This window comes from Plecotus auritus, assembly GCF_963455305.1.
Source record: "Plecotus auritus genome assembly, chromosome: 8".
NCBI lineage: Eukaryota > Metazoa > Chordata > Mammalia > Chiroptera > Vespertilionidae > Plecotus > Plecotus auritus.
The window spans coordinates 111,722,829-111,750,307 of record NC_137782.1 but is presented as its reverse complement, the minus strand read 5'-3'; the positions used below and the strand labels follow the sequence as shown (position 1 = coordinate 111,750,307).

At 42.4% G+C, this 27,479-nt stretch overlaps 1 protein-coding gene across 7 annotated transcripts in view; it reads right to left on the bottom strand.

The window, feature by feature from the left end:
• Positions 1 to 27,479, bottom strand: part of NPHP1 (nephrocystin 1) — a 107,919-nt gene that overhangs the window by 72,494 nt on the left and 7,946 nt on the right. For 3 of the 7 annotated variants that reach the window (XR_013961370.1, XM_080683195.1, XM_080683196.1), the window contains exons 3-6: positions 17,246 to 17,306; positions 16,661 to 16,785; positions 13,746 to 13,978; positions 3,719 to 3,816 (exon numbers count right to left, since the gene is read on the bottom strand). Coding sequence is in view for 6 of the 7 variants with exons in the window: in XM_080683195.1 (XP_080539321.1) it covers positions 3,719 to 3,816; positions 13,746 to 13,978; positions 16,661 to 16,785; positions 17,246 to 17,306 (517 nt within the window). In the remaining variant the exon portion in view is untranslated. Of the gene's footprint in view, positions 1 to 3,718; positions 3,821 to 13,745; positions 13,979 to 16,660; positions 16,786 to 17,245; positions 17,307 to 27,479 lie in introns of all 7 variants that reach the window. The other 4 variants (XM_080683197.1, XM_080683194.1, XM_080683199.1 and 1 more) reach the window with 2 other exon arrangements.

Genomic DNA, 27,479 nt, shown 5'->3' with positions numbered 1-27,479 from the left:
TATTAAAAGCAGCAAGAGAAAAACAGTTAATTACCTACAAGGGAGCACCCATACGACTGTCAGCTGACTTCTCAAAAGAAACTATGCAGGCCAGACGGGAGTGGCAAGAAATTTTCAATGTGATGAATAGCAAGAACCTACAACCAAGATTACTCTACCCAGCAAAGCTATCATTCAGAATTGAAGGGCAGATAAAGAGCTTCACAGATAAGAAAAAGCTGAAGGAGTTCATCACCACCAAACCAGTATTATATGAAATGCTGAAAGGTATTCTTAAAGAAGAGGAAGAAGAAAAAAGTAAAGAGAAAAATTATGAACAACAAATACATATCTATCAACAAGCGAACCTAAAAATCAAGTGAATTAAAAACCCGAGGAACAGAATAATCTGGTGAATATAATAGAATCAGGGGCATAGAAAGGGAGTGGACTGATAATTCTCAGGGGGAAAGGGGTATGGGGGGTTCATGAAGAGAATGGACAAAAATCATACACCTATGGATGAGGACAGTGGGGGGGGAGGTAAGGGCAGAAGGTGGGGTGGGAAATGGGTGGAGGGGAGCTATGGGGTGGAAAAGGAGAAATAATTGTAATAATCTGAATAAAGATTTATTTAAATTAAAAAAAAAAAAAAAAAAAGAACTCAAACAGCATTAGGAGAAAATAATCCTGAGATGGAGAAGCCATTTCCAATTATGATGCCCAAACCAGAAATCATACAGGAAAAGAAACACTGACAGACTTAACTACATAAAAAATAAATGTGGTTGAAAATCAACAAAGAAAACACCTGTCACAAATTTTCAAGAATTAATATCCTTATTATTAAAATATTACAAAAATGCCAATAAATCAGTAAGAGTTTTAAAAATCCCTTATAAAAATGGTCAAAAGAACTGAAAGGCAATTTACAAAGAAGAAACAGAAAAGGTCGTAAAGCATATGACATGAAGCTCAGGTCCATGAATGCAAATCAAAACAATCACAAGCCCTGCTGGTGTGGCTCAGTGGTTGAGCATCTACCTATGAACCAGGAAGTTACAATTGGATTACTGATCAGGGCACATGCCCGGGTTGTGGGCAATACCCAGTAGGGAGCATGCAGGAGGCAGCCAATCAATGATTCTCTCTCATCATTGATGTTTCTGTCTCTCTCTCCCTCTTCCTTCCTCTCTGAAATCAATAAAAATATATTTTAAAAAACAATCACAAGCCTTTTTTGCCATTACACTGGCAGGAAGACTGGTGATGGCCATGACTGCAAATGTGTGGGAAGCATGTTCTCTTGACACTGCGGTGGGGAACAAGTAGGCCTAACTTTCTGAAAGGCAAAACAGTAAATTAAGTCAAAATGTAAAGGTCAAGCCCTCTGAACCAGCACTGAGCATCTGGGGCTCTACCAGGGAACAATGAGGGAGTTTACAAACTCGCCTGATAGACGGAGCTTCACAGAGGCTGCGGGGGGTCTGCCGCTGAACCTCCACCTCCTCCTTTCTTTTTTTTTTTTCTTTAAATATTTTTTACAGAGAGAAAGAGAGAGGGATAGAGAGTTAGAAACATCGATGAGAGAGAAACATCAATCAGCTGCCTCCTGCACACTCCCTACTGGGTATGGGCCCGCAACCAAGGTACATGCCCTTGACCAGAATCGAACCTGGGACCCTTGAGTCCGCAGGCCGACGCTCTAGCCACTGAGCCAAACCGGTCAGGGCCACCTCCTCCTTTCTAACAGAATCCCTCACTTCAGCAAGGAGCCAGCAGAGAGACTACAGTTTCCAAGCCCTTCTTGCTGCTAGATGTTGAAAAGAACTGGAAATAGTCTTAAAAAGATGGAAGTTTGGGCATTTTGACATCTTGTTCCCTTTCCTCCTATTTTACTGTTAGGAACTGTTAAAAGATCTAGCAGCCAACTTAACCTACAGAGACAACCCTGGGAGAGCTGCCCCCACTGCCCAGAGGGAAACATTAGCTGGGGCCTCAGCACCCTTTGACTGCTACCTCCACCTTTTGCCAAGCGCGAGAGAAATCTGCTATCTAACTTAAGCCACTATTTGGGGATCTCTTGTAACTCATAATGGAAGCTAACCATAGCTTCTTCACCACAAAATTGATAGCTGTGATAGGCAGAAACAACCTGAATGTCCACTTGTGAAGCTGGAAGACACTGCTGACATTGAAAAGATGAGCCAGACCCATTGTGGGATAGGACAGCCACTCGCCTCCTGTAGCTGCTGCAACTCCTCCAAAATGAGATGCACTATTTACCAGTAAGTATAAAATACACACAGGAATTCGAACTTAGCATAAAAAAATAATTTTTTACTATTGATCAGATGTTGAAATGGTACTATTTTTGATATGTTGAATAATATACAATATATTATTAAAAATCATATCACCTGTTTCTTTTTTACTTTTTTAAATATGTGGTGTAATGAAAAATATATATTTGGTCTTTATTCCCAGTTCTTGGCAAGAGTTCCTAAAACCCTTGGAATGTCCTGACTGACAGAAGTGTCCTGTTCTTCATAACCATACTTGAGTTTATGCTAATGCGGTGATGGGAGGGGGTGCTGTTTGCCAGAGAAACCAACCCTGTGATTAGAGGACTGGAACTTTCACCACACCCTTCCCCACTTCAGGGAGGGGAGAGGATCTGGAGAGGGAATTCAGTCACCAATGGCCAAGGCTTTAATCTCATGTCCACATAATGAAACCTCTATAAACCCCCTAAAGGACGGGGTTTAGGGAGCTTCCGGGTGGGGACCACTTCCAAGTGCTGGGGGGTGTGGCACACAGAGCGGGCATGGAAGTCCCAGGTCCCACTCCCTCCACCTCCCACACCCTGGGCACCTCTTCCTGAGTCGGGTCCTTCATAATAACCTGATAAACACAAGTAAGCTGTTTTCCTGAGGTCTGTGAGTCCCTAGCAAATTCTCAAAGCTGAGGAGGGCTGTAGGAACCACCGAATTTATAGCTGTTACTCACAAATACAGGAGGCTCCCAGGACTTGAGACTGGCATCTGAAATATTTGTGGGCTGAGTCCTTACCTGGGGCGTCTGCTAATTCCAGAAGTTAGTGTCAGAACTGAATTGAACTGTTGGACCCCTGGTTGGTTTCAGACAATTGGTGTGGAAAACAACACTTATTTGGTTTTAGGGAAAACCACATAGTTGGTTAGAAGTGGTGTCAGGGGAAAAAAGACATCTCAGTGTGGTTACTAGAAAAATCTTAATTATATTTATAGTTTGCATTAGATTTCTATTAAACAGCACTGATCCCAACAGATTATCTATGTGTATTGTCACAGAAAATGACCACGCTATTTCATGAAATATGAAAAACAATAGGTCACAAACATGAATGTAGAGTATGTTCATATCCTAGTTGGGATCATATATGCGTGGAAGTAAACACAAAGTTAACTGTGGTTTTGCTTTACAACAAATAATAAACCTCGATTAATTTTTATGACCAGCACGAACCCACAGCATCTTGATTGTGAGATGACATTGTAGGCCTCACCTGCATGAGAACACTCACAGATCCCAGGACTCTTAGCACACAATATATCCCCATGCCCTGTTCCTCAAAATTAAAGTGAATTCTACACATCAAGTAATTCAATAGTCAGTTGATCCAAGAATAAAGCTTAACTTTTATGAAAAATGAAAAGGTGTTGAAGGAGGAAAGGAAAGAATAAGCAAAAATACTAACCTCCAGGTAGGTTCTGGGAACGAGACCTTTGTTTCCTTTGGCATTTTTAGCCATCCACCAACCATCAGGGTGTTTTTCAATTATAAGGAGAATTTCCCCTTTCTTAAAGAAAAACAAAGTAAAAAAAAATTAATTAAATTTTACTCTTAAAATAAGAATTACCAACATTAAAACTATTTTTAAAAATATAATGAAGGATAAAAATCGTATGGTCATATCAATAGATACAAGAAAAGCATGTGACAAAATCCAGCACCCACTTATGATAAAAACTCTCAGCAAAGTGGAAATAGAGGGGACATATCTCAACAGATATGGCAAACTCACAGCCAACATCATACTCAATGGGAAAAACTAAAAGCATTTCCCTTAAGATCAGGAACAAGACAGGGATGTACACTTATACCACTCTTATTCAACATAGTACTGGAAGTCCTAGCCACAGCAACCAGACAAGAAGAAATAAAAGGCATCCAAATTGGAAAGGAAAAAAGAAAACTGGCATTATTTGCAGATGACATGATACTGTATGTAGAGAACCATAAGATTCTACCATAAAACCACTAGAACTGATAAATTAATTCAGTAAAGTAGCAGGACACAAAATATTCAGAAATCAGTTGTATTTTTATACATCAACTAGAGGCCCAGTGTACAAAAATCATGCACTGGATTGAGGGGGAGGGGTCCCTCAGCCCGGCCTGTGCCCTCTTGCAATCCAGGACACCTCGAAGGATGTTCGCCTGCTGTCTTAGGCCCACTCCCCGCAGTAGTCGGACATCCCTCTCACAGTCCGGGACCCCTTGCCCCTCACCGCCCACCTGCTCACTGCTCCTTCCTTAGCACTGCCATGGAGGCAGGAGAGGCTCCCACCACCACTGCTGCGCTTGCTTCTGGCTAAGCAGCACTGCGGAAGTGCACTGACAAACAGGGGGCAGTTCCTGCATTGAGAGTCTGCTCCCTGGTGGTCCGTGTGCCTCATAGTGACCGGTCGTTCTGGTCATCCTGCCATAACGGTCACTTAGGCTTTTATTATATACTAGAGGCCCACTGCACAAAATTCGTGCACTGGTAGGGTCCCTAGCCGTTGCCAGCTGCCAGCTGGGACTTCTCTCCCTTCCCCCGGCCGGCCTGCCCCCTGGTTGAACTCCTGGAAGAATTGTGATTGAGGGGACAATTTGCATACTATGCCTTTATTATATAGGACTAGTAGACTAGAGGCCCAGTGCATGACATTCGTGCACTGTGAGGTGGGGGGCGTCGCTCAGCCCCGCCTGCACCCTTTCACAGTCCAAGAGCCCTTGGGAGATGTCTAACTGACAGCTTAGGCTCGCTCCCCACAGGGAGCCTAAGCTGCAGTCGGACATCCTTAGTGCTGCTGCAGAGGTGGGCCACTGCGCTCTCCGGCCATCAGCCCAGCTTGTGGCTGAACAGCACTCCCCATGTGGGAGCACACTGACCACCAAAGGGAAGCTCCTGCATTGAGCATCTGCCCCCTGGTGTTCAGTGTGCATCATAGTGACCGGTCGTTCCACCGTTAGGTCGATTTGCATATTAACCTTTTATTATATAGGACTAGAGTTCCGGTGCACAAACTCATGCATGGGTGGGGTCCAGCCGGCCCGCCCCTATGGGGGCCCATTGGGCTGGGCCAGCAGAGGGAAGGGGCCATGGGCAGTTGGTCAGCTGCCCCCGCCCCTGATCGAGGGGGACCATTCAGGGGCGGGGCCATCTGGGGGGAGGGGCCATGAGCGATTGGCTGGTTGGCCCTGCCCCCAATCAGGGTATTGGGGCCAATCTGGGTGGGGCCAGCTGGGGGAGGGGCCGTGAGCAGTTGGCCGGCTGGCCCCACCCCCAATCGGGGTGTTGGAGGCCAATCATGGGGTGGGTGCCGGCCAGAGTGGGAGGCGATGAGGGCCTAGATGAGGCCAGTTGGCTGCTGCAGCGTGTGTCATAGCCACCAGTAGTTCCGGTTGTTCTGGTCATTGCGTAATTCTGGTCACTGGGCTTTTATATAGATAGATAGATAATGAACTATCAGAAAGGGAAACTAAGAAAATAATCCCATTTACAATTGCATCAAAAAAATAACTAGAAATAGCCCTAGCCAGTTTGGCTCAGTGGGTAAAGCATCGACCTGTGGACTGAAGGATCCCGGGTTCAATTTTGGTCAAGGGCAAATGCCTTGGTTGTGGGCTTGATCCTCAGTGTGGAGTGCAGAAGGCAGCCAATCATTGATTCTCTCTCATCATTGATGTTTCTATCTCCCTCTCCCTTCCTCTCTGAAATCAATAAAAATATTTAAAAATTTAAAAAATAACTAGAAATAAACATAACAAAGGAGGTAAAAGACCTGTACTCAGGAAATTATTAGAAACTGAATAAAGAGAAACCAAGATGGTGGCATAGGTAAACACCTAAACTGCTACCTCGCACAACAATTTCAAAACTACAACTAAAAGACAAAATGGACATCAACCAGAACCACAGAAAGGCTGGCTGAATGGAAATTCTACAACTAGAAGGAAAGAGAAAAGCACACTGAGACTCAGAGGAACTGTGGAAGGCAGAGGTACCGAGGCGCACGCACAGAGAGGGCAAGCAACTGAGTACGCGGCTGGCTTTCTTAAGCGAGAGGGAGACAAAAGCTCCTAACTGCACTGAACTCCAGTTCCCGGCAAGACTCTGGGGACCCAGACTCATTCGGGGAGAAAATGTACTGTCTGGCAGCGGGCGAAACTTGAGGGTGGCTTTCTCTCAGAGGTGTTTGCAGTGATTACCACGGGACACTGAGACAAAGGGGCCTAATAGGGCAGGGCTGACGGGAAACCAATGCTGTTTGTTCCGCCCTGAAACTCCACCCCATCCAAGCTGAGCACAGAGGCTTTTGCAAGTCGTGTCTCATAAGGGTGTCTCCAGCACAGAAGTTCTCCCAGCGTAGACACAGCTGATCCTCACAGCCAATTGGCTGGAGGTCAATTCCTCCCAGTGATACCAGCAACAATCAAGGCTTAACTACAACAAGACTGTGCGCACAGCCCACAAAAAGGTTCACCAAGAGTGTCCACCTCAGCCAAAACCGGTTTGGCTCAGTGGATAGAGCGTTGGCCTGTGGACTGAAAGGTCCCGGGTTCGATTCCGGTCAAGGGCAACTGATCGATGTTTCTCTCTCGTCGATGTTTCTAACTCTCTATCCCTCTCCCTTCCTCTCTGTAAAATATCAATAAAATATATTTAAAAAAAAAAAAAAGAGTGTCCACCTCAGGTGACTGGGGAGGCTGAGCCACTGGGACCTATAGGACACCTAGCACTCAAAGCCACTCTATCAACTCAGGGAAGCAGCCAAAATGCAGAGACAAAGAAACAGATCACAAATGAAAGAAATGGAGGAAAGCAAATGACTGGATATAGAGTTCAAAACCACGGTTATAAGGTTTTTCAAGAATTTTCTAGAAAAGGCCGATAAATTTAGCGAGACCCACAAGGATATGAAAAAAAAACAACTAGAAATTAAACATACACTGACTGAAATAAAAAAATATTATACAGAGACCCAACAGCAGACTAGAGGAATGCAAGAATCAAGTCAAAGATTTGAAATACAAAGAAGCAAAAAACACTCAACCAGAAAAGCAAAAAGAAAAAAGAATCCAAAAATTTGAAGATAGTGTAAGGAGCCTCTGGAACAACATCAAGCGTACCAACATCAGAATTATGGGGGTGCCAGAAGAAGAGAGAGAGCAAGATACTGAAAACCTATTTGAAGAAATAATGACTGAAAACTTCCCCCAACTGGTGAAAGAAATAGACTTACAAGTCCAGGAAGCGCACAGAACCCCAAACAAAAGGAATCCAAAGAGGACCACACCAAGATACATCATAATTAAAATGCCAAGAGCAAAAGACAAAGAGAGAATATTAAAAGCAGCAAGAGAAAAACAATTAATTACCTACAAGGGAGCACCCATACGACTGTCAGCTGATTTCTCAACAGAAACTATGCAGGCCAGTCAGGAGTGGCAAGAAATATTCAAAGTGATGAATAGCAAGAACCTACAACCAAGATTACTCTACCCAGCAAAGCTATCATTCAGAATTGAAGGGCAGATAAAGAGCTTCACAGATAAGAAAAAGCTAAAGGAGTTCATCACCGCCAAACCAGTATTATATGAAATGCTGAAAGGTATTCTTTAAGAAGAGGAAGAAGAAGAAAAAGGTAAAGATAAAAATTTATGAACAACAAATACATATCTATCAACAAGTGAATCTAAAAATCAAGTGAATTAAAAATCTGATGAACAGAATAATCTGGTGAATATAATAGAATCAGGGGCATAGAAAGGGAGTGGACTGACAATTCTCAGGGGGAAAGGGGTGCAGGAAGAGACTGAACAAAAATCGTACACCTATGGATGAGGACAGTGGAGGGGGGGTAAGGGCAGAGGGTGAGGTGGGAACCGGGTGTAGGGGAGCTATGGGGGGAAAAAGAGGAACAGTTGTAATAATCTGAACAATAAGGATTTATTAAATTTAAAAAAAGAAAAAGAAAAAGAAAAGAAACTGAATAAGATACAAATAAAAGGCCAAAACCGGTTTGGCTCAGTGGATAGAGCATTGGCCTGCGGACTGAAGGGTCCCAGGTTCGATTCTGGTCAAGGGCACGTAGCTTGGTTGCGGGCACATCCCCAGTAGGAGGTGTGCAAGAGGCAGCTGGTCAATGTTTCTCTCTCATCGATGTTTCTAGCTCTCTATACCTCTCCCTTCCTCTCTGTAAAAAATCAATTAAAATATATTTTTTTTTTAAAAAAGGCATCAGAATCCTGCTGGGCTGGCGTGGGTCAGTGGTTGAACATTGAACTATGAACCAGGACATCATGGTTCGATTCCCAGTCGGAGCACATGCCAGGGTTGCAGGCTGGATCCCCAGTGAGGGGTGTGCAGGAGGAAGCCAATTCTCTGTCATCATTGATATTTCAATCTCTCTCTCTCCCTTCCTCTCTGAAATCAATAAAAATATATTTTTTTAAAAAGTTACAAATAAATGGAAGCATATATTGTGCTCATGGATAAGAAGAATTAATATTGCTAAAATGTCCATACTACCCAAAGCAATCTGTAGATTCAATGCAATCCCCATCAAAATGCCAATAGTGTTTTCCACGAAAGTAGAACAAAAAAAATCCCAAAATTTATTTGGAACCACAAAATACCCCAAATACCCACAGCAATCTCAAGGGGGGCAGGAGGGGGCAGAAACAAAGTCAGAGATACACCTGATATCAAACTATAATACAAGGAAGAACAAATTTTTTAAAAAAGAAAACACATTAAAAGAAACTATCCTACAAGGTATATTAATAAAAAGAACATGAGCCTGGCTGGCATGGCTCAGTGGTTGAGCATCAACCTAGGAACCAAGAGGTCATGGTTCGATTCCAGTCAGGCACATCCTGGGTTTCAGCTTGATCCCCAGTCGGGGCTTGCAGGAGGCAGCTTATCAATGATTCTCTCTCATCATTGATGTTTCTATCTCTCTTCCGCTCTCCTTCTCTGAAATCAATAAAAATATATTTTTAAAATAATAATATCATGGTACTGGCATAAAAATAGACACATAGATCAATGGAACTGAATAGAGGGCCTAGAAATAAGTATTAATTGACTATATGGTCAATTAATATATGACAAAGGAGGCAAGACCATACAGTAGGGTAAAGTCTATTCAATAAATAGTGTTGGTTAAAGGACAGATACATGTTAAAAAATGAAACTACACCACCTTCTTACACCATACACAAGAATAAACTCAAAATGGATTAAAGATTTAATTGTTAGCCTTAGCTGGTTTGGCTCAGTATTGGCCTGCACACTGAAGGGTCCTGGGTTCAATTACAATCAAGGACAGATGCCCGGGTTGTGGGTTCAATCCCCAGTAGGCAGCATGCAGGAGGCATCCAATCAATGATTCTCTCTCATCATTGATGCATCTATCTCTCTCGTCCTCTCCCTTCCTCTCTGAAATCAATAAAAATATTTTTTAAAAATAATAATAAATACAGGAGAATATTTTTTAAAAAGACTTAAATATTAGACTCAAAACCATAAAAATCCTAGAAGAAAACATAGGCAGTAAAATCTTGAACATTTCTCAGAGCGATTATTTTTCTGATATATTGCCTCAAGCATGGGAAAAATAAATAAGTAAATAAATAAATAAACAAATGGGACTATATCAAATTAAAAAAGTTTTGTGCAGAAAAGAAAACCATCAACAAAATGAAAAGACAACCCACTGATGGAAAACATATTTGCCCATACATCTGATAAGGGGTTAATATCCAAAATTTATAAAGAACTTATGAAAATTAATACCAAAAAACAATCCAGTTAAGAAATGGGCATGCCGAAGCCGGTTTGGCTCAGTGGATGGAGCGTCGGCCTGCGGACTGAAGGGTCCCGGGTTCGATTCCGGTCAAGAGCATGTACCTTGGTTGCGGGCACATCCCCAGTGGGAGGTGTGCAGGAGGCAGCTGATCGATGTCTCTCTCTCATCGATGTTTCTAACTCTCTGTCCCTCTCCCTTCCTCTCTGTAAAATATAAATAAAATATAAAAAAAAAAAAAGAAATGGGCAAAGGACTTGAATAGACAATTCTCCAAAAAGGACATACAGATGGCCAATAGACATATGCAAAGATGCTCAATGTCACTAATCATCAAAGAGATGCAAATTAAAACCACAATGCAAATTAAAATCTCACACTTGTCTGAATGGCTAACATCAATAAATCAACAAACAAGTGTTGGTGAGGATGTGGAGAAAAGGGAACCCTTGTGTACTGTTGGTGAGAATGCAGAGTGGAAAACAGTATTTTTTCTCAAAAAATTAAAAATGGAACTACCTTATGACCCAGCAATTCCACTTCTGGGTATATATCCAAAGAAACCCAGAGTACTAATTTAAAAGAATATATGAACCCCTATGTCCACTGCAGCATTATTTACAATAGCCAAAATATGGAAGCAACTCAAGTACCAATCAATAGATGAGTAGATAAAAAAGCTATAGTACATATATACAATGGAATATTACTCAGTCATAAAAAAGAACAAAATCTTACTATTTGCAATAGCATGGATAGACATAGAGGGCATTGTACTAAGTAAAATAAGCCAGTCAGAGAAAAAAAAATACTATCTGATTCCACGTATATATGGAATCTAAAGAACAAAATAAATAAACAAACAAAACTGAAACAGACTCATAGACACAGAGAACCAATTGATGGTTGCCAGAGGAGAGAGGATTCAGGGTACTGGGTGAAAAAAGTGAAATAGGATTAAGAAGTACAAAGTAATCATTACAAAATAGTCATCAGATATAAAGTACAGCATAGGGAACATAGGAAATAATATTTTAATAACTAAGTATGGTGCCAGGTAGGCCACTGAAATATCAGGTTGGCCACTTTGTAAAGGATATGATTGTCTGACCACTATGCTGTACATCTGAAACTAATACAAAAAAATACTGAATGTGAGAAACCAAGATGGCAGCAGAGGTAAGCACGTAAACTGCTGCCTCGCACAACAATTTCAAAACTACAACTGAAAGACAGAACGGACATCATGCAGAACCACAGGAAGGCTGGCTGAGTGGAAATTATACAACTAGAAGGAAAGAGAAAAGCTCACGGAGAATCAGAGGAGCGACAAAGTGCTGAGGTACGGAGACACGCGCGCAGAAAGGAAGGGCGGCTGAGTGCCTGGCTGACTTTATCTGGCAGGAGGGGGAAGGAAGCCCCCGACTGCACTGAACCCCAATTCCGACTGCACTGAACCCCAGTTCTGGGCGAAACCCCGTGGACCCAGGCTCATACAGGGGGAGTCTGGACTGTCAGGTAGAGAGAAAGGCACATGGAAACTCGGAGACTCGGGGGAGCTGCGGCGGGCAGGGGTATGGAGGCGCGCGCATGCGAGTGCTCGCAGAAAACACAGAATGCGGAGGTTGCCACAGGCATTCCCTAGCGGAAGGGAGTCCGAAGCTCCTGACTGCACTGAACCCCAGTTCCGGGCGAGCCCCTGGGGACCCACGCTCTTACGGGGGAAATCTGGACTGTCAGGTGAAAACTGAGGGGAGCCGCAGAAGGCAGAGGTCTGGAGGCGAGGACGCAAGGGCAGGGCTGACGGGAAGCCAAGACTGTCTGCTCCGCCCTGAGACTCTGCCCCATCCAAGCTGAGCACAGAGGCTTTTGCAATTTTGCAAGTCTAATCCTATAAGGCTGTCTCCAGCACCGAACTTCTCCCAGCATAGACACAGCTGATCCTCACATCCAACTGGCCTGGAGGTCAATTCATCCCAGTGATACCAACAACAATCAAGACTTAACTACAACAAGGCTGTACACACAGTCCACAAAGGGGTTCACCAAGAGTGTCCATCTCAGGTTAACTGGGGAGGCCGACCCCCTGGGCCATATAGGAAACCTAGCACACAAAGCTACCCTACCAACTCAGGGAAGCAACGAAAATGCAGAGACAAAGAAATAGATCACAAACGAAAGAAACAGAGGGAAAAAAAATGACTGGATATAGAATTCAAAACCACGGTTATAAGGCTTTTCAAGAATATCCTAGAAAAGGCCGATAAATTTAGTGAGACCCTTGAGGATATGAAAAAGGACCAACTAGAAATTAAACATACACTGACTGAAATAAAAAATATTATACTGAGACCCAACAGCAGACTAGAGGAACACAAGAATCAAGTCAAAGATATGAAATACAAAGAAGCAAAAAACACTCAACCAGAAAAGCAAAAAGAAAAAAGAATCCAAAAATTTGAAGATAGTGTAAGGAGCCTCTGGGACAACTTCAAGTGTACCAACATCAGAATTATGGGGGTGCCAGAAGAAGAGAGAGAGCAAGATACTGAAAACCTATTTGAAGAAATAATGACTGAAAACTTCCCCCAACTGGTGAAAGAAATAGACTTACAAGTCCAGGAAGCGCACAGAACCCCAAACAAAAGGAATCCAAAGAGGACCACACCAAGATACATCATAATTAAAATGCCAAGAGCAAAAGACAAAGAGAGAATATTAAAAGCAGCAAGAGAAAAACAATTAATTATCTACAAGGGAGCACCCATACGACTGTCAGCTGATTTCTCAACAGAAACTATGCAGGCCAGTCAGGAGTGGCAAGAAATATTCAAAGTGATGAATAGCAAGGACCTACAACCAAGATTACTCTACCCAGCAAAGTTATCATTCAGAATTGAAGGTCAGATAAAGAGCTTCACAGATAAGAAAAAGCTAAAGAAGTTCATCACCGCCAAACCAGTATTATATGAAATGCTGAAAGGTATTCTTTAAGAAGAGGAAGAAGAAAAAAGTAAAGATAAAAATTATGAACAAATACATATCTATCTACAAGTGAACCTAAAAATCAAGTGAATTAAAAATCTGATGAACAGAATAAACTGGTGAATATAATAGAATCAGGGGCATAGTAAGGGAGTGGACTGATAATTCTCAGGGGAAAGGGGTATGGGGGGCGGGATATGGGAAGAGACTGGACAAAAATCGTACACCTATGGATGAGGACAGTGCGGAGGAGGTAAGGGCAGAGGGTGGGGTGGGAACCGGGTGGAGGGGAGCTATGGGGGGAAAAAGGAGAAACAATTGTAATAATCTGAACAATAAAGATTAAATTTAAAAAAAAGAATACTGAATGTAAACTGCAATTGAAAAATTAAATTAACAAAAAGTCTTAAAAGGATAATAAATAAATAAAATAAAAAGTAGAAGAGTATTATTACTCTTTTACCATTTTACTACCATGTAACTTTGGTAACAATTTCACATGACTACTGCCTATTAAATCATAACTATTACTTATTTAAATGGATTGAGTGTCCAAAAACTTAGTATCAGGAATTTGTAACACAGGTACCCAGGTAGAATCTCCTTATTCTGTTAGGTATGCAAATTGGTCCTGAGCTTAGGTTCCAGTCTTGTTTCTACCTGCCTTAAATGTAAGGTCCCCAGCCTGCTGAGCAGTAAAATCTCCAACAGCAATGTATTCTTCATCTGTTGCCTGCCGCTGAGATTCATTTTCCTGTTTCTCTTCCTCTTCCTCTTCTGTTTCTTCTTCCTCCTCACTACTTTCTTCACTTTCTTCTTTATCAACATCGTTGTCTTCTTCATCTTCTTCAGCAAAATCTTTATCTTCCTCTCTTTCGGTAAGTGCCTCAATTCTGCAAAAAAATAATTCTATTTCAAGGATCACTTGAAATAGTACTTAAGAAGAGATGAAGTATGAGTGTAACTTCTCTACATAGAAGAATTGGCCATATTTGAAACTAGCAAATAAAGAAAATAAGGAAAAAGCACGGCTAATAGTTTCTAACATCGAGCTAAGAATATGGGACTTGAAGGACTGAGTGGTGAAGGAATTATATAGCAGGAAAGTAAGTGACAGGGTAGAGCATGCGCTGGACTAGAGGCCAAGAGACTTGTAGTCTAGTCTTGGATTCATCCACTCAGCAAACTGCTTGAGCATTAGCACACAGTGCTTAGAGCACGGGCTCTGAGTTTAAATTCTGGCTCTACTCCTTCTTGCTGAGGAATAACTGTGATTTACAGGCAGTAAATCATAAGCTCCTCATTTCTCATTGATAAAGTGGAGATAATAATAGCACTTGCTTCATGAGGAGTATATAAGTTACCGACTCGCAGTGTTTGGAAGAATGTCTGCCCCTTATCACAGCAAGCTTGTAATAAAGGTCAGTGCTGATGATGCTGGTCCGTGTCAGACACAGTGGCTACAAAGGTAAGCCAGACACAATGCCCGTCCCCAAGGAGAATCTAGGAAATGGATAGTTACTCTAGAGCTCAATAGGTACTAGCGTGGAGGCACACACAGGATGCTAAGAAAACACAAGAGGGGCACCTAACTTAGACCACATGGCTGCAGATCAGGAAAGACTCAGAAATAGGTCTTGAGAGATGAGTTAGAGTTAATCAGGTAAAAGGAAGTAGCAAAGAGGGGGAGGGAAGGAGAGAGAAAGGAGGCTCAAGATCAGGGAACCTCAAGCAGGTCATGAATGGCAGGACAAGGTTTGGAGAAATGGGAGAGGTGAGGCTGCGAAGAGGTGAGCAGAATGTAGCCAGGTGAGCGCCATCTGTAAGGCAGTCCTAAGATGAAGTGAGGGAAGGGCAGCATCTGCTCCGCACTTTAGAAAGATGGCTACACGTGGGGAACAGACTGGAGGAAGGGCTAAAGGAAAGGTCGCTGTGAAGAGTGATACAGGGCCACAGTATGGACTAAGAAAACAGCATTAGGGAGGAAGAGTAAGACTTTTTGGAAAGATGAAGGAGGTAAAATGAAAGGTGAGGGAAGCGAGAGGAGTGCAAATAATACTGACTGGGATATGTTGCTAAATCTCTGAGCGTTACTTATTCATTCAACATTAGCAAAGTCATCAAATGTTTACAGGACTATTGTGTGACAGACACTGTGTGCTTGGGAGACGACAACAAAACAGAGACCTTTGCTCTCCTACAGCTTACATTAGGGAAACTTACCTTTAAAACGGTCATGTTTAAAAAAAAAAAAAAAACGGTCATGTTTAGGATTTCATTTTATTGTTTATGTTGGTTTTCTTAGCTACTTCTTTATCTTATTTAGTAGTGATTGCTCTAGGTTTTACAATATGCATCCCTAACTTATCATAGTCTAACCTGAATTAATATTACATTTCACCCAAAATGAAAGACCTTTAAGATGATATCCCATGTACCTTCCGGCCCTTTTAGCTACTCCTGTGCCTCTGTTGTCACATATTGACTTCTGCATAGAGTTGATCCTTACTATTTACAGATTCCGTATTTGTAAATTCACCTACTTGCTAAAATGTATCTGGTAACCCCCAATCAACACTTGCAGTGCTTCTGTGTAGATGCACAGATGAGTGCAAAGCAGCAAAAAGTTCAAGTTGCCCAATGGACAGGCTCACAGCTGAGGTTGAACAAGGCGACACTCTGCCTTCTTTTTTCAGCTCTTGGATTGAAAACAAGTATCCTTTTTACAGTCTATTTAGTGCCAGGAATTTTGCACTTTTGTGCCTTTTGTTGGCAATTCTATCATTTAAAGTGGCCCCAAACATACTGCTGAAGTGCTGTGTAGTATTCGTACAAAGACTACAGCAGAAAGTGTCAGATCTCATGGGAGGGGGAAAGAAGGGAAGTCACAACTTTGCCCTCAGGTAATTTATCATCTAGTTGGGGAACAAAGCCGAGATCTGAAAAGTAAATAAACAAATGTGTGAAAATGTATGAAAATACAGATGCTGCCTTTAATGTCAATGTTCATATGTAAAAAAAAAATTATCTGGATCGTCTACTTGCATACGTTCTCCTAACTATTCTTTGAAAGCTGGAGGCAGAAACATGCGCTGCTTCCTGCTGGAGAGGAGGTAACAGCCTTTGCAAAGTAGAAAGGAACCTGATAGTGTAAACAAACCAAATTTGTAGGAAGCAGAAAGGAACATATCAACTATTCAGAGTCTTCAAATGATGTTCCCTTATTTTTATGCTGTATCCTGGGATAATGCTAAGGATGGATGTGCAAGGACTCTAGAACTCCCACTGATTTCCAGTACTGAGAAGGACAAAGTAGCTGGTATTGGACTTAACCTTCTAACCAGAAACAGCTCTAAAATATACAACATGTCTGTTTGACATCACTGAACATCACCCAAGCAGGACTGAGGTCTTCTGCATGACTCCTGGGCTCTCACACTGTCTACTGTGCTCTGTGACCAGTGTCCGCTGATTATCCTGTTACAGCCACTTGTTTATATCTGTACTGTTGTGTCTGTATCCAAATACTAAAACTGGTGACCTCATATCTGAAAGAAGGAAGGGAAGAAGCATACTCAGTTCTACTTTCTCTGCTTATGGACACGGCAAGTTCCTGCAGTTGGTGGGTCAGGTTGTCCAAGAGACTGAGCTCCTCCTCCTTTTTCTGATGATAGTTTCCAACAGGTGCAGGTTCATCGGCCTGGAGAGAACATGAGTCCATTTCACTGAAAAATGTATTTGTTTTCTATTGCATTTACTTAAAAAAAAAAAGACAACTCCTATACATGCTAGAAGACAAAGTAAATAGCAGTATGAGACTAGGCCTCCCTTAGGCAAATAAGATGAAAAGAAATGTAGATAATTAGTTAGAATGTAAACCAAACGAAAAATTAAATTACTTGCTTTTTGTTTTGTTCCCTTCTAGGTCCTGCAGACACTCTGCAGTGGGAAGGGCTACATCCCAGGCAGATGGCTTTGTCATAAAGTGGAGCCCCTCCCAAGCACCCCCACCCGGGCAGTGAGATGGGAAAGCTGCTCCGCCTCTGGAGCCTGTTTCCGCATCTGTGAAACGGGTCCGCAGGTTCCCAAATGGATAGTCGGTCTGCATGGAAACATCTGTGAAACAGATGTTCTGGGATATGAGTGTCTGTAATACTTACTTTGTTTAATTTCTGAAGAGCATTTTTATTTTCATCGATTGCCTGTTTTAATTGGATACACCTAAATTTTTAAAAAGAGAGAAAAAAATATTGATTTTTCTATTGTCAAAACCAAAAAGTTAGTCTATAAAATCATACATTAGACTTTAAGCAGGCAAGGCAGTTAGTGATTATATGGCTTACTAGAGGCCTGGTGCATGAAATTTGTGCACAGGGGGGAGGGGCGGACGGGATGTGTGTCCCTCAGCCCAGCCTACACCCTCTCCAATCTGGGATCTCTGTCACAATCCAGGACTGCTGGCTCCCAACCACTCGCCTGCCTGCCTGCCTGATTGCCCCAACTACTTCTGCCTGCCAGCCTGATCACCCCCTAACCACTCCCCTGCCAGCTTGATCGACGCCTAGCTGCTCCCTGCTGGCCCAATCGCCCCTAACTGTCCTCCCCTGCCAGCCTGGTCGCCCTTAACTGTCCTCCCCTGCAGACCTGGTCGCCCCCAACTGCCCTCCCCTACTGACCCAGTCACCTCTAACTGCCCTCCCTTGCCAGCCTGTTTGCCCCTAACTGCCCTCCCCTGCTAGCCTGGTCACCCCCAACTACCTTCCCCTGTAGGCCTGGTCGCCCCCAACAGCCCTCCCCTGCAGGCCTGGTCCCCCCCAACTGCCCTCCCCTGCAGGCCTTGTCCCTCCCAACTGCCCTCCCCTGCAGCCCTGGTCCCCCCCAACTGCCCTCCCCTGAAGGCCTGATTGCTCTCAACGGCCCTCCTCTGCCGGCCATCTTGTGGTGGCCATCTTGTGTCTACACAGGGGCAGCCATCTTGTGTGTTGGAGTGATGGTCAATTTGCATATTACCTCTTTATTATATAGGATTATTATTTAGGATGTTTAAAAATACACATGTAGCCCGGCTGGTGTTGCTCAGTGGTTGAATGTCAATCCATCAACCAGGAGGTCCCATTTCAGGCTCAATCCCCAGTGAGGGGAGCAGGGGCAAGCCAGAGGCAGCCAATCAATGATTCTCTCTCATCATTGATGTTTCTATCTCTCTCTCTCTTTCTCTCCCTTTCCCTCTCTGAAATTATTAATAACATTTTTAAACTGTAGAAAACCTTATATGAATAGGCAAATATGTCATAAATATTTTAAATAAATAAATATACACACGTAAATAAAATGCACATATAAATGCTTTTCCACCCATTAGCCTGGCATCCTCCCAGCCCAGCTCTGAGGCACACAGATATGAAAACCAAAGCTGGAAAGCTAAGTGACTCTGGCTTCAGGGTCCTGCCTCTAAAATAAGGATAGCACTGGATTGAAATGCTTCTCCACAAGCCTAGGACCCAGCCAAGAGGACACTAAGAATGAGGATAAGGCTAACAGGTAGTGTGCACCAAGCAGGATGCTAGGCAGTTTACAGGCATCGCCTCATTCGACCCTCAGAACCACCCTCCCTCCAGATGGAGAAAGTGAGGTTCTAAAAGGTGAGCACAGGCTGTCAATGGGAGAGTAACCACATGGAGGCAGAGCGGAGGACCGCACAGCGGTCTTTTCCCATCACAGGGCTCATTCCCTTTGACCTTGGCCTGTCCATTCACCTAGGGTTTAGGTATTCCACAGACAGCTCATAGCATTTAGCTTAAGCCTTAGACATCCAAGTGAGAAATACAGTATAATCACCACCAAAAATGGCTACAGCTAGGGCTTGCTTTATATATTAGTATGTTATTTATATTATCGTGTATTATATAAATTAAATCATGTCCATAACATCTAAGCTATACAGAGGGAAATAAGTCTTAGGGCAATCTAAGCTCTTTCTATTATGCAGGGAGAGAGTGAAGACACTGATTAAGTTTAGATTCAGTAGCCCTAACCGGTTTGGCTCAGTGGACAGAGCGCCGGCCTGCAGACTGAAGGGTCCCGGGTTGGATTCTGGTCAAGGGCATGTACCTTGGTTGCGGGCCCTTCCCCAGTGGGGGGCGTGCAGGAGGCAGCTGATCAATGTTTCTCTCTCACCGATGTTTCTAACTCTCTATCCTTCTCCCTTCCTCTCTGTAAAAAATCAATAAAACATATTAAAAAAAAAAGTTTAGATTTCGTTAAGGCCCTTCTATAAGTCTTTGACTATTAAATAAGCCTGTTTACGTACATAAAGCCTGACAGTTAGCTCCCCTTTCTCTTACCTCACCCCTCACTGCTCTCCCTCCTTACCTGGGCACTCTTCTCTAAAAAAAAAATTAATGAATGACCTGGTACTGTGGGCTCCTCAGGCTAAAGGCTCATTCCCAGCCCCTGCAAATCCCTGCCCACACACAGAGGACTTCATTCTCAGCAGGGAGTACTAGTAGGAAGGAGACCTAGATATACAGCAGTAGAAAATCCTATAAGGCTCTCTAGACTAATCAACCTAGTCCCTCACCTATAATAATAAAAGCATAATATGCTAATTAGACCAGACGTTCTTCCGGACGAAGCCGGGCTGCGAAGGAAGCCCGGGTCGCCAGTGCCTGTTGGTGGCTGGAGGGAAGCCCAGGTCCCGGGTGCCAGAGGGAAGCCAGTGCTGGAAGCCGGGGGAAGGAAGGCCTACTCTTGCACAAATTTCATGCATCAGGCTTCTAGTTCTTAAATAAAAATGGATAACCCAAGGACCACCAGAAGTAATAAAGAAAACCAGCAACATGGAAGATAAAATTTAAGACTCACCAACATTAAATAAAGACAACTCAGAGAACAGAAGAAAACTTTTTAAAAATATCCTAATCATGAAAGTAGTGAGATCATCTGAAAACAGAAGCATGATCTTATGAAAAAGAGCAAGAAAAAACACAAGTTGCCAATGTGTCTGCTAAAATCAAACATTCCATAGGAAGTTAAAGAAAAATCAAGAGAATCTCCAGGCGAAAACAAAAAGACACAGAAACAAAAACTATTAATGGGGAGATAAGAGACCAAGAAAACAGTTCAGGAGGCTCCCTGACTCAAAGCTGTTTCAGGAAGAAAAAGACACACAAAAGTAAAAAACTTACCTTTTAATAAAAGAAAATCCCCTGGAGCTCATGAGAGACATGAGTTTTCAAACTGAAAGGATGCACTGGGCCCTGGCCAGGTGGCTCAGTAGGTTGGAGCATTGTCACATGCACCAAAAGGCTGCCAGTTCGATTCCTGGTCAGGGCGCATATGGGAGGCAACCAATCGATGTTTCTCTTTCTCTCAAATCAATTTTTAAAAAACATATTGTCATGTGAGAATTTAAAAAAAAATAAGACACAATGAATATTGAGCAAGATAAAAACCATAAAGACATTGTGATAAAATTTCAAAACATCCAAGCTGAAGAGAGAAGCTAACAGGTCAGTTAGAAAGGAATGGTCATCAAACTTAGCATCACTAGATGCGAAGAAACCTGACAATGTCTTCAAAGGTTTAAGTAGAAATTATTTTTACATTATCTCCCTCCAGCCAATTATTAATCAAACATACAGGCTAAAATACATTTTCAGACATACAAATCTCAATGTGAATCTTTAAAATAGCTGTGAGGAGGTCTTTTTATACACAGAGAAGGCTATTTTATGGTTATTTGGGTTTAAAAATAATTAGTTTATTAAAATAAAATTTAAAAACCTAGTTTTTCCTGGAGCTTCAAATTCAGCCTATAAATCTTATTCTATTTTTAAGCCTAGTAAAGCAAGTACAATCACCTTCACTTTTTCTTTCACTATTGTTTAACTCAACTCGACCTAAATTCCTTAAACAATCAATCCTACTAATAAATGTAGTTAATTAAATCCCCTTAGACATTTTAAAATTCATATAAACTTAATTTTGCTTTTAATCACTTTGAATGCCTGACTTTAGTAAGTTTTTCAAATGATTCTAATGAATCATTTAAACTAGTAGAATGAATCTCTAATGTTCTTTGGGATGTTATAAACTCTTTAAATACCCCCAAACACACAGATTATCTTAATGATGTCCTAAACAATACAAAAGTATTAATAATCTAATTCAATTTAGTTCATTATGACTATACTAGGGGCCCGGTGCATGAAATTCGTGCACTTGGGAGGGAGGGGTCCTCAGCCCAGCCTGTGCCCTCTTGCAGTCCAGGAGCCCTTGGTGGATGTCCAACTGATGGCTTAGGCCCGCTCCCCATGGGAGAGGCTCCTGCCACCACCGCTGCACTTGCCAGCAGTGAGCCCGGCTCAGGGCTTCTGGCTGAAAGGCGTTCCCCCTGTGGGAGCACAATGACCACCAGGGGCAGCTCCTGCATTGAGCGTCTGCCCCCTGGTGGTCAGTGCGTGACATAGTGACCAGTCGTTCCGCTGCTTGGTCGATTTGCATATTAGCCTTTTATTATATAGGATTACATATTACTTTAATGTCTCATTTCCCAATATATGACTGCCACTTTTTAAAGTATGTTTAGGCTGCCTGGCTGGTGTGTCTCAGTGGCTGAGCATCAACCTATGAACCAAGAAGTCACAGTTCGATTCCTGGTCAGGGCACATACCCGAGTTGCAGGCTAGATCCCCAGCAGTGTGGGGTATGCAGAAGGAAGCTGATCAATGATTCTCTCTCATCATTGATGTTTCTATCTTTCTCTCTCTCTCCCTTCCTCTCTAAAATTAACAATAAAAATATATTAAAGTATGTTTAGGCTAAAAATTTACAGTCTTTTGGTATTACCCAAACTATTTAAATATTTGTAGAAAAAGTAAATGCCTATTTTTTCAATAGTTTATCAGTATTACTACTGAGTCCACAAACTATGAGAATAACAAAAAACCTACTCTTTTACTTCTTCTTAAATTCCAATTATTGAATCATAAATGGTACTCCATTTGAGATGATATTTTATGCAGAATATTTGGTGAATTATATTGAATTGGAGTATGATTTCTTCAGAGTTCTTTTTTTTTTAAATAAATCTTTATTCAGATTATTACAATTATTTCTCCTTTTTCCCCCCATAGCTCCCCTCCACCCATTTTCCACCCTACCTTCTGCCCTTACCTCCCCCCCACTGTCCTCATCCATAGGTGTATGATTTTTGTCCATTCTCTTCATGAACCCCCCATACCCCTTACCCCCTGAGAATTATCAGTCCACTCCCTTTCTATGCCCCTGATTCTATTATATTCACCAGATTATTCTGTTCCTCAGGTTTTTAATTCACTTGATTTTTAGGTTCACTTGTTGATAGATATGTATTTGTTGTTCATAATTTTTCTCTTTACTTTTTTCTTCTTCCTCTTCTTTAAGAATACCTTTCAGCATTTCCTATAATACTGGTTTGGTGGTGATGAACTCCTTCAGCTTTTTCTTATCTGTGAAGCTCTTTATCTGCCCTTCAATTCTGAATGATAGCTTTGCTGGGTAGAGTAATCTTGGTTGTAGGTTCTTGCTATTCATCACATTGAAAATTTCTTGCCACTCCCGTCTGGCCTGCATAGTTTCTGTTGAGAAGTCAGCCGACAGTCGTATGGGTGCTCCCTTGTAGGTAATTAACTGTTTTTCTCTTGCTGCTTTTAATATTCTCTCTTTGTCTTTTGCTCTTGGCATTTTAATTATGATGTGTCTTGGTGTGGTCCTCTTTGGATTCCTTTTGTTTGGGGTTCTGTGGGCTTCCTGAACTTGTAAGTCTATTTCTTTCACCAGGTGGGGGAAGTTTTCGGTCATTATTTCTTCAAATAGGTTTTCAGTATCTTGCTCTCTCTCTTCTTCTGGCACCCCCATAATTCTGATGTTGGTATGCTTGAAGTTGTCCCAGAGTCTTCTTACATTATCTTCAACTTTTTGGATTTTTTTTTTGCTTTTTGCTTTTTCGGTTGAGTGTTTTTTGCTTCTTTGTATTTCAATTCTTTGACTTGATTCTTGTGTTCCTCTATTCTGTTTCTGGGTCTCTGTATAATATTTTTTATTTCAGTCAGTGTATGTTTAATTTCTAGTTGGTCCTTTTTCATATCTTTGAGGGTCTCATTATATTTATCGGCCTTTTCTAGGATATTCTTAAAAAGTCTTATAACCGTGGTTTTGAATTCTATATCCAGTCGTTTGTTTTCCTCCATTTCTTTCGTTTGTGATCTGATTCTTTGACCCCGCATTTTCACTGATTCCCTGAGTTGGTAAGGTAGATATTTGTGCTAGGTTTCCAATATGGCCCAGTGGGTCTGCTTCCCCAGTTAACCTGAGGTGGACACTCTTGGTGCACCCCTTTGTGGACTGTGTGTACAGCCTTGTTGTAATTAAGTCTTTATTGTTGTTGGTATCACTGGGAAGAATTGACCTCCGGGCCAGTTGGCTGTAAGGATCAGCTGTGTCTATGCTGGGAGAAGTTCGGTGCTGGAGACAGCCTTATAGGATTAGACTTGCCAAATTGCAATAGCCTCTGTGCTCAGCTTGGATGGGGTGGAGTCTCAGTCTTGGCTTCCTGTCAGCCTTGCCCTTGCGCGCATGTGCGCTTTCAGTCCTCCGCCTTCCCCCGCTCGAGTCTCCGCCTGAGAGTTCAGACTCCCCCCACAAGAGCGTGGGTCCCCAGGGGCTTGCCTGGAACTGGGGTTCACTGCAGTCAGAACTGGGGCTCAGTGCCGTCAGGAGCCTCTGACTCCCTTCCACTAGGGAAAGCCTGTGGCAACCTCCGCAGCCTTTGTGCGCACTGGCACGCGCGCGCGTTTTCAGTCCTCCACTTTCCCCAGCTCCCGAGTCTCCGCCCGAGAGTCCAGACTCCCCCCACAAGAGCGTGGGTCCCCAGGGGCTCGCCTGGAACTGGGGCTCAGTGCAGTCAGAACTGGGGCTCAGTGCAGTCAGAATCCTCTGACTCCCTTCCACTAGGGAAAGCCTGTGGCAACTTCCGCAGCCTTTGTGTGCACTGGCGCGCGCATGCGCGTGCGCACTTTCAGTCCTCCGCCTTCCCCGGCTCCCGAGTCTCCGCCCAAGAGTCCAGACTCCCCCCACAAGAGCATGGGTCCCCAGGGGCTCGCCTGGAACTGGGGTTCACTGCAGTCAGAACTGGGGCTCAGTGCAGTCAGAATCCTCTGACTCCCTTCCACTAGGGAAAGCCTGTGGCAACTTCCGCAGCCTTTGAGCTGTAGAATTAGATCTTGATGGCACTATTTATCTTCAGATGGTAATATGACATAATTGAGATTAGCATGGACTCTGAAAGTTGAGGAACCCAAGCTCAAATAATAAGTGACTTTCAGTACTAGAAAACACTTATATTTAACTCCACCTGTGCATGAAATGTAAATGTAGAGATCAAACTTGTTTACATATGTAACACCCAATATAAGATGTAGAATCTTTTTTTAAGATTTTAGAAGTTTCTTTCATCCCCCTTTCTGACTACTACCCTCAGAATTTCTTAATTTTCTGACCTTTATAATCATTGATAGTGCCATCAGTTCATGAATTCATATCAGTGGATTTATATGATGTATTCTCATTTGTGTCTCACTTCTTTGGCTCAAGAAAATATCTATGGGAGAAACCAAGATGGCGGCATAGGTAAACACCTGAACTTGCTGCCTCGCACAACAACTTCAAAACTACAACTAAAAGACAAAATGGACATCATCCAGAACCACAGGAAGGCTGGCTAAGTGGAAATTCTACAACTAGAAGGGAAGAGAAAAGCACACTGAGACTCAGAGGAGCTGCAGAAGTAAAGTGCAGAGGTACGGGGGCACGCGGAGGGCTGGCAACTGAGTACGTGGCTGGCTTTTTCAATCCAGAGGGAGACACAAGCTCCTGACTGCTCTGAACTCCAGTTCCGGGCAAGACTCTGGCATATGAATGGCCTGGTCCTTTGAAATCTAAACTTACCTAACAAACTGCAGCTGAGTCAGAGAGACCCAGAACATCCAAAAGAAGGCCCACGGCCCCACAGCAGCTTGCATTCCTTCACAGCTGGGCCTCATCTGGGCACCTCCAAAAACCCCAAACAAAGAAGAGGAATCTGCAGATCTCTCTGTAGCTCCTGCTGGGTGGCCTTAGGCAGAGGCTAAATTAGCACCTACTTGGAGATCCAAGAGCCAGTGTAACCAGGGGTCAGAGTAGGACCATCAGATTACAACTCCTTAGATCCATAAGGACACACTCAGGGGGCAGACTCAGTGAGCACCAAAGCTCCACTGAAGCAAGTCTTGCCTCATAAGGGTGTCTCCAGCACAGAAGTTCTCCCAGCGTAGACACAGCTGATCCTCACAGCCAATTGGCCTGGAGGTCAATTCCTCCCAGTGATACCAACAACAATCAGGACTTAATTACAACAAGGCTGTGCACGCAGCCCACAAAGGGGTTCACCAAGAGTGTCCACCTTAGTTAACTGGGAGGCTGAGCCACTGGGCCCTATAGGACACCTAGCACACAAAGCCACTCTATCAACTCAGGGAAGCAGCCAAAATGCAGAGAAAAAGAAACAGGTCACAAATGAAAGAAATGGAGGAAAGCAAACGACTGGATATAGAGTTCAAAACCACGGTTATAAGGTTTTTCAAGAATTTTCTAGAAAAGGCCGATAAATTTAGCAAGACCCTCGAGGATATGAAAAAGGACCGTCTAGAAATTAAGCATACACTGACTGAAATAAAAAATAATATACAGAGATCCAACAGCAGACTAGAGGAACACAAGAATCAAGTCAAAGATTTGAAATACAAAGAAGCAAAAAACACCCAACCGGAAAAGCAAAAAGAAAAAAGAATCCAAAAAGTTGAAGATAGTGTAAGGAACCTCTGGAACAACTTCAAACGTACCAACATCAGAATTATGGGGGTGCAAGAAGAAGAGAGAGAGCAAGATATTGAAAACCTATTTGAAGAAATAATGACTGAAAACTTCCCCCACCTGGTGAAAGAAATAGACTTATAAGTCCAGGAAGTGCACAGAACCCCAAACAAAAGGAATCCAAAGAGGACCACACCAAGATACATCATAATTAAAATGCCAAGGGCAAAAGACAAAGAGAGAATATTAAAAGCAGCAAGAAAAAAACAGTTAATTACCTACAAGGGAGCACCCATACGACTGTCAGCTGATTTCTCAACAGAAACTATGCAGGCCAGACGGGAGTGGCAAGAAATTATGAAGAGCAAGAACCTACAACCAAGTGATGAACAGCAAGAACCTACAACCAAGATTGCTCTACCCAGCAAAGCTATCATTCAGAATTGAAGGGCAGATAAAGAGCTTCACAGATAAGAAAAAGCTAAAGGAGTTCATCACCGCCAAACCAGTATTATATGAAATGCTGAAAGGTATTCTTTAAGAAGAGGAAGAAGAAGAAAAAGGTAAAGATAAAAATTATGAACAACAAATACATATCTATCAAGTGAATCTAAAAATCAAGTGAATTAAAAATCTGATGAACAGAATAAACTGGTGAATATAATAGAATCAGGGGCATAGAAAGAGAGTGGACTGACAATTCTTGGGGCAGGGAAGGAGGGCGGGGGGTGCAGGAAGAGATTGGACAAAAATCATACACCTATGGAGGAGGACAGTGGGTGGGTAAGGGCAGAGGGTGGGGTGGGAACCGGGTGGAGGGGAGCTATGGGGGGAAAAAAGAGGAACAATTATAATAATCTGAACAATAAAGATTTATTAAAAAAGAAAAGAAAATATCTATGAAATTAACCCATATTATTCTTCATATCAGAATTTTATTCTTTTTTTTTTTTTTTGTAGGTGTGTAGTGCTCTATTATTTGAATTTACTACCATTCTTCCATTTTCCTGTAGGCAGATTTGTAAGTTGTTTCTAATTTTAAAATATTATGAATAAAGGTACGCTAGACATCCTTTCACATATGATTCTGAGGACCTATATGCTCATGTCTTTTGGATATATAAAAGCAGTAAATTTAATGACTCACGCTGTAGGCATATGTTTAGATTTAGTAGATACACTTTTGCATCCTTTTATCCAAGTTATACAACCACCTGCAGTGAATGAGAGTTCCAGATCCTGCAGATACTTGCCAATAATTAATATTATAAACCTATTTAATTTTAGCTATTCTGGTAAGTAAGTAATGGAGGAATAAGTTTGACTTTACCTGGATAGTCATGATATTGAATATATTTCATATATTTTTTGACATTTGGATATTATTCTTTATCAATTCTTGTTTACATTTGTGTTTTCTCTTCCTGAGGTGCCTTGATTTTCTCCATATTGCTGAAGGATATTTTCATTGGAAATAGGAGTCTGTTGACAATTCTTTTATTT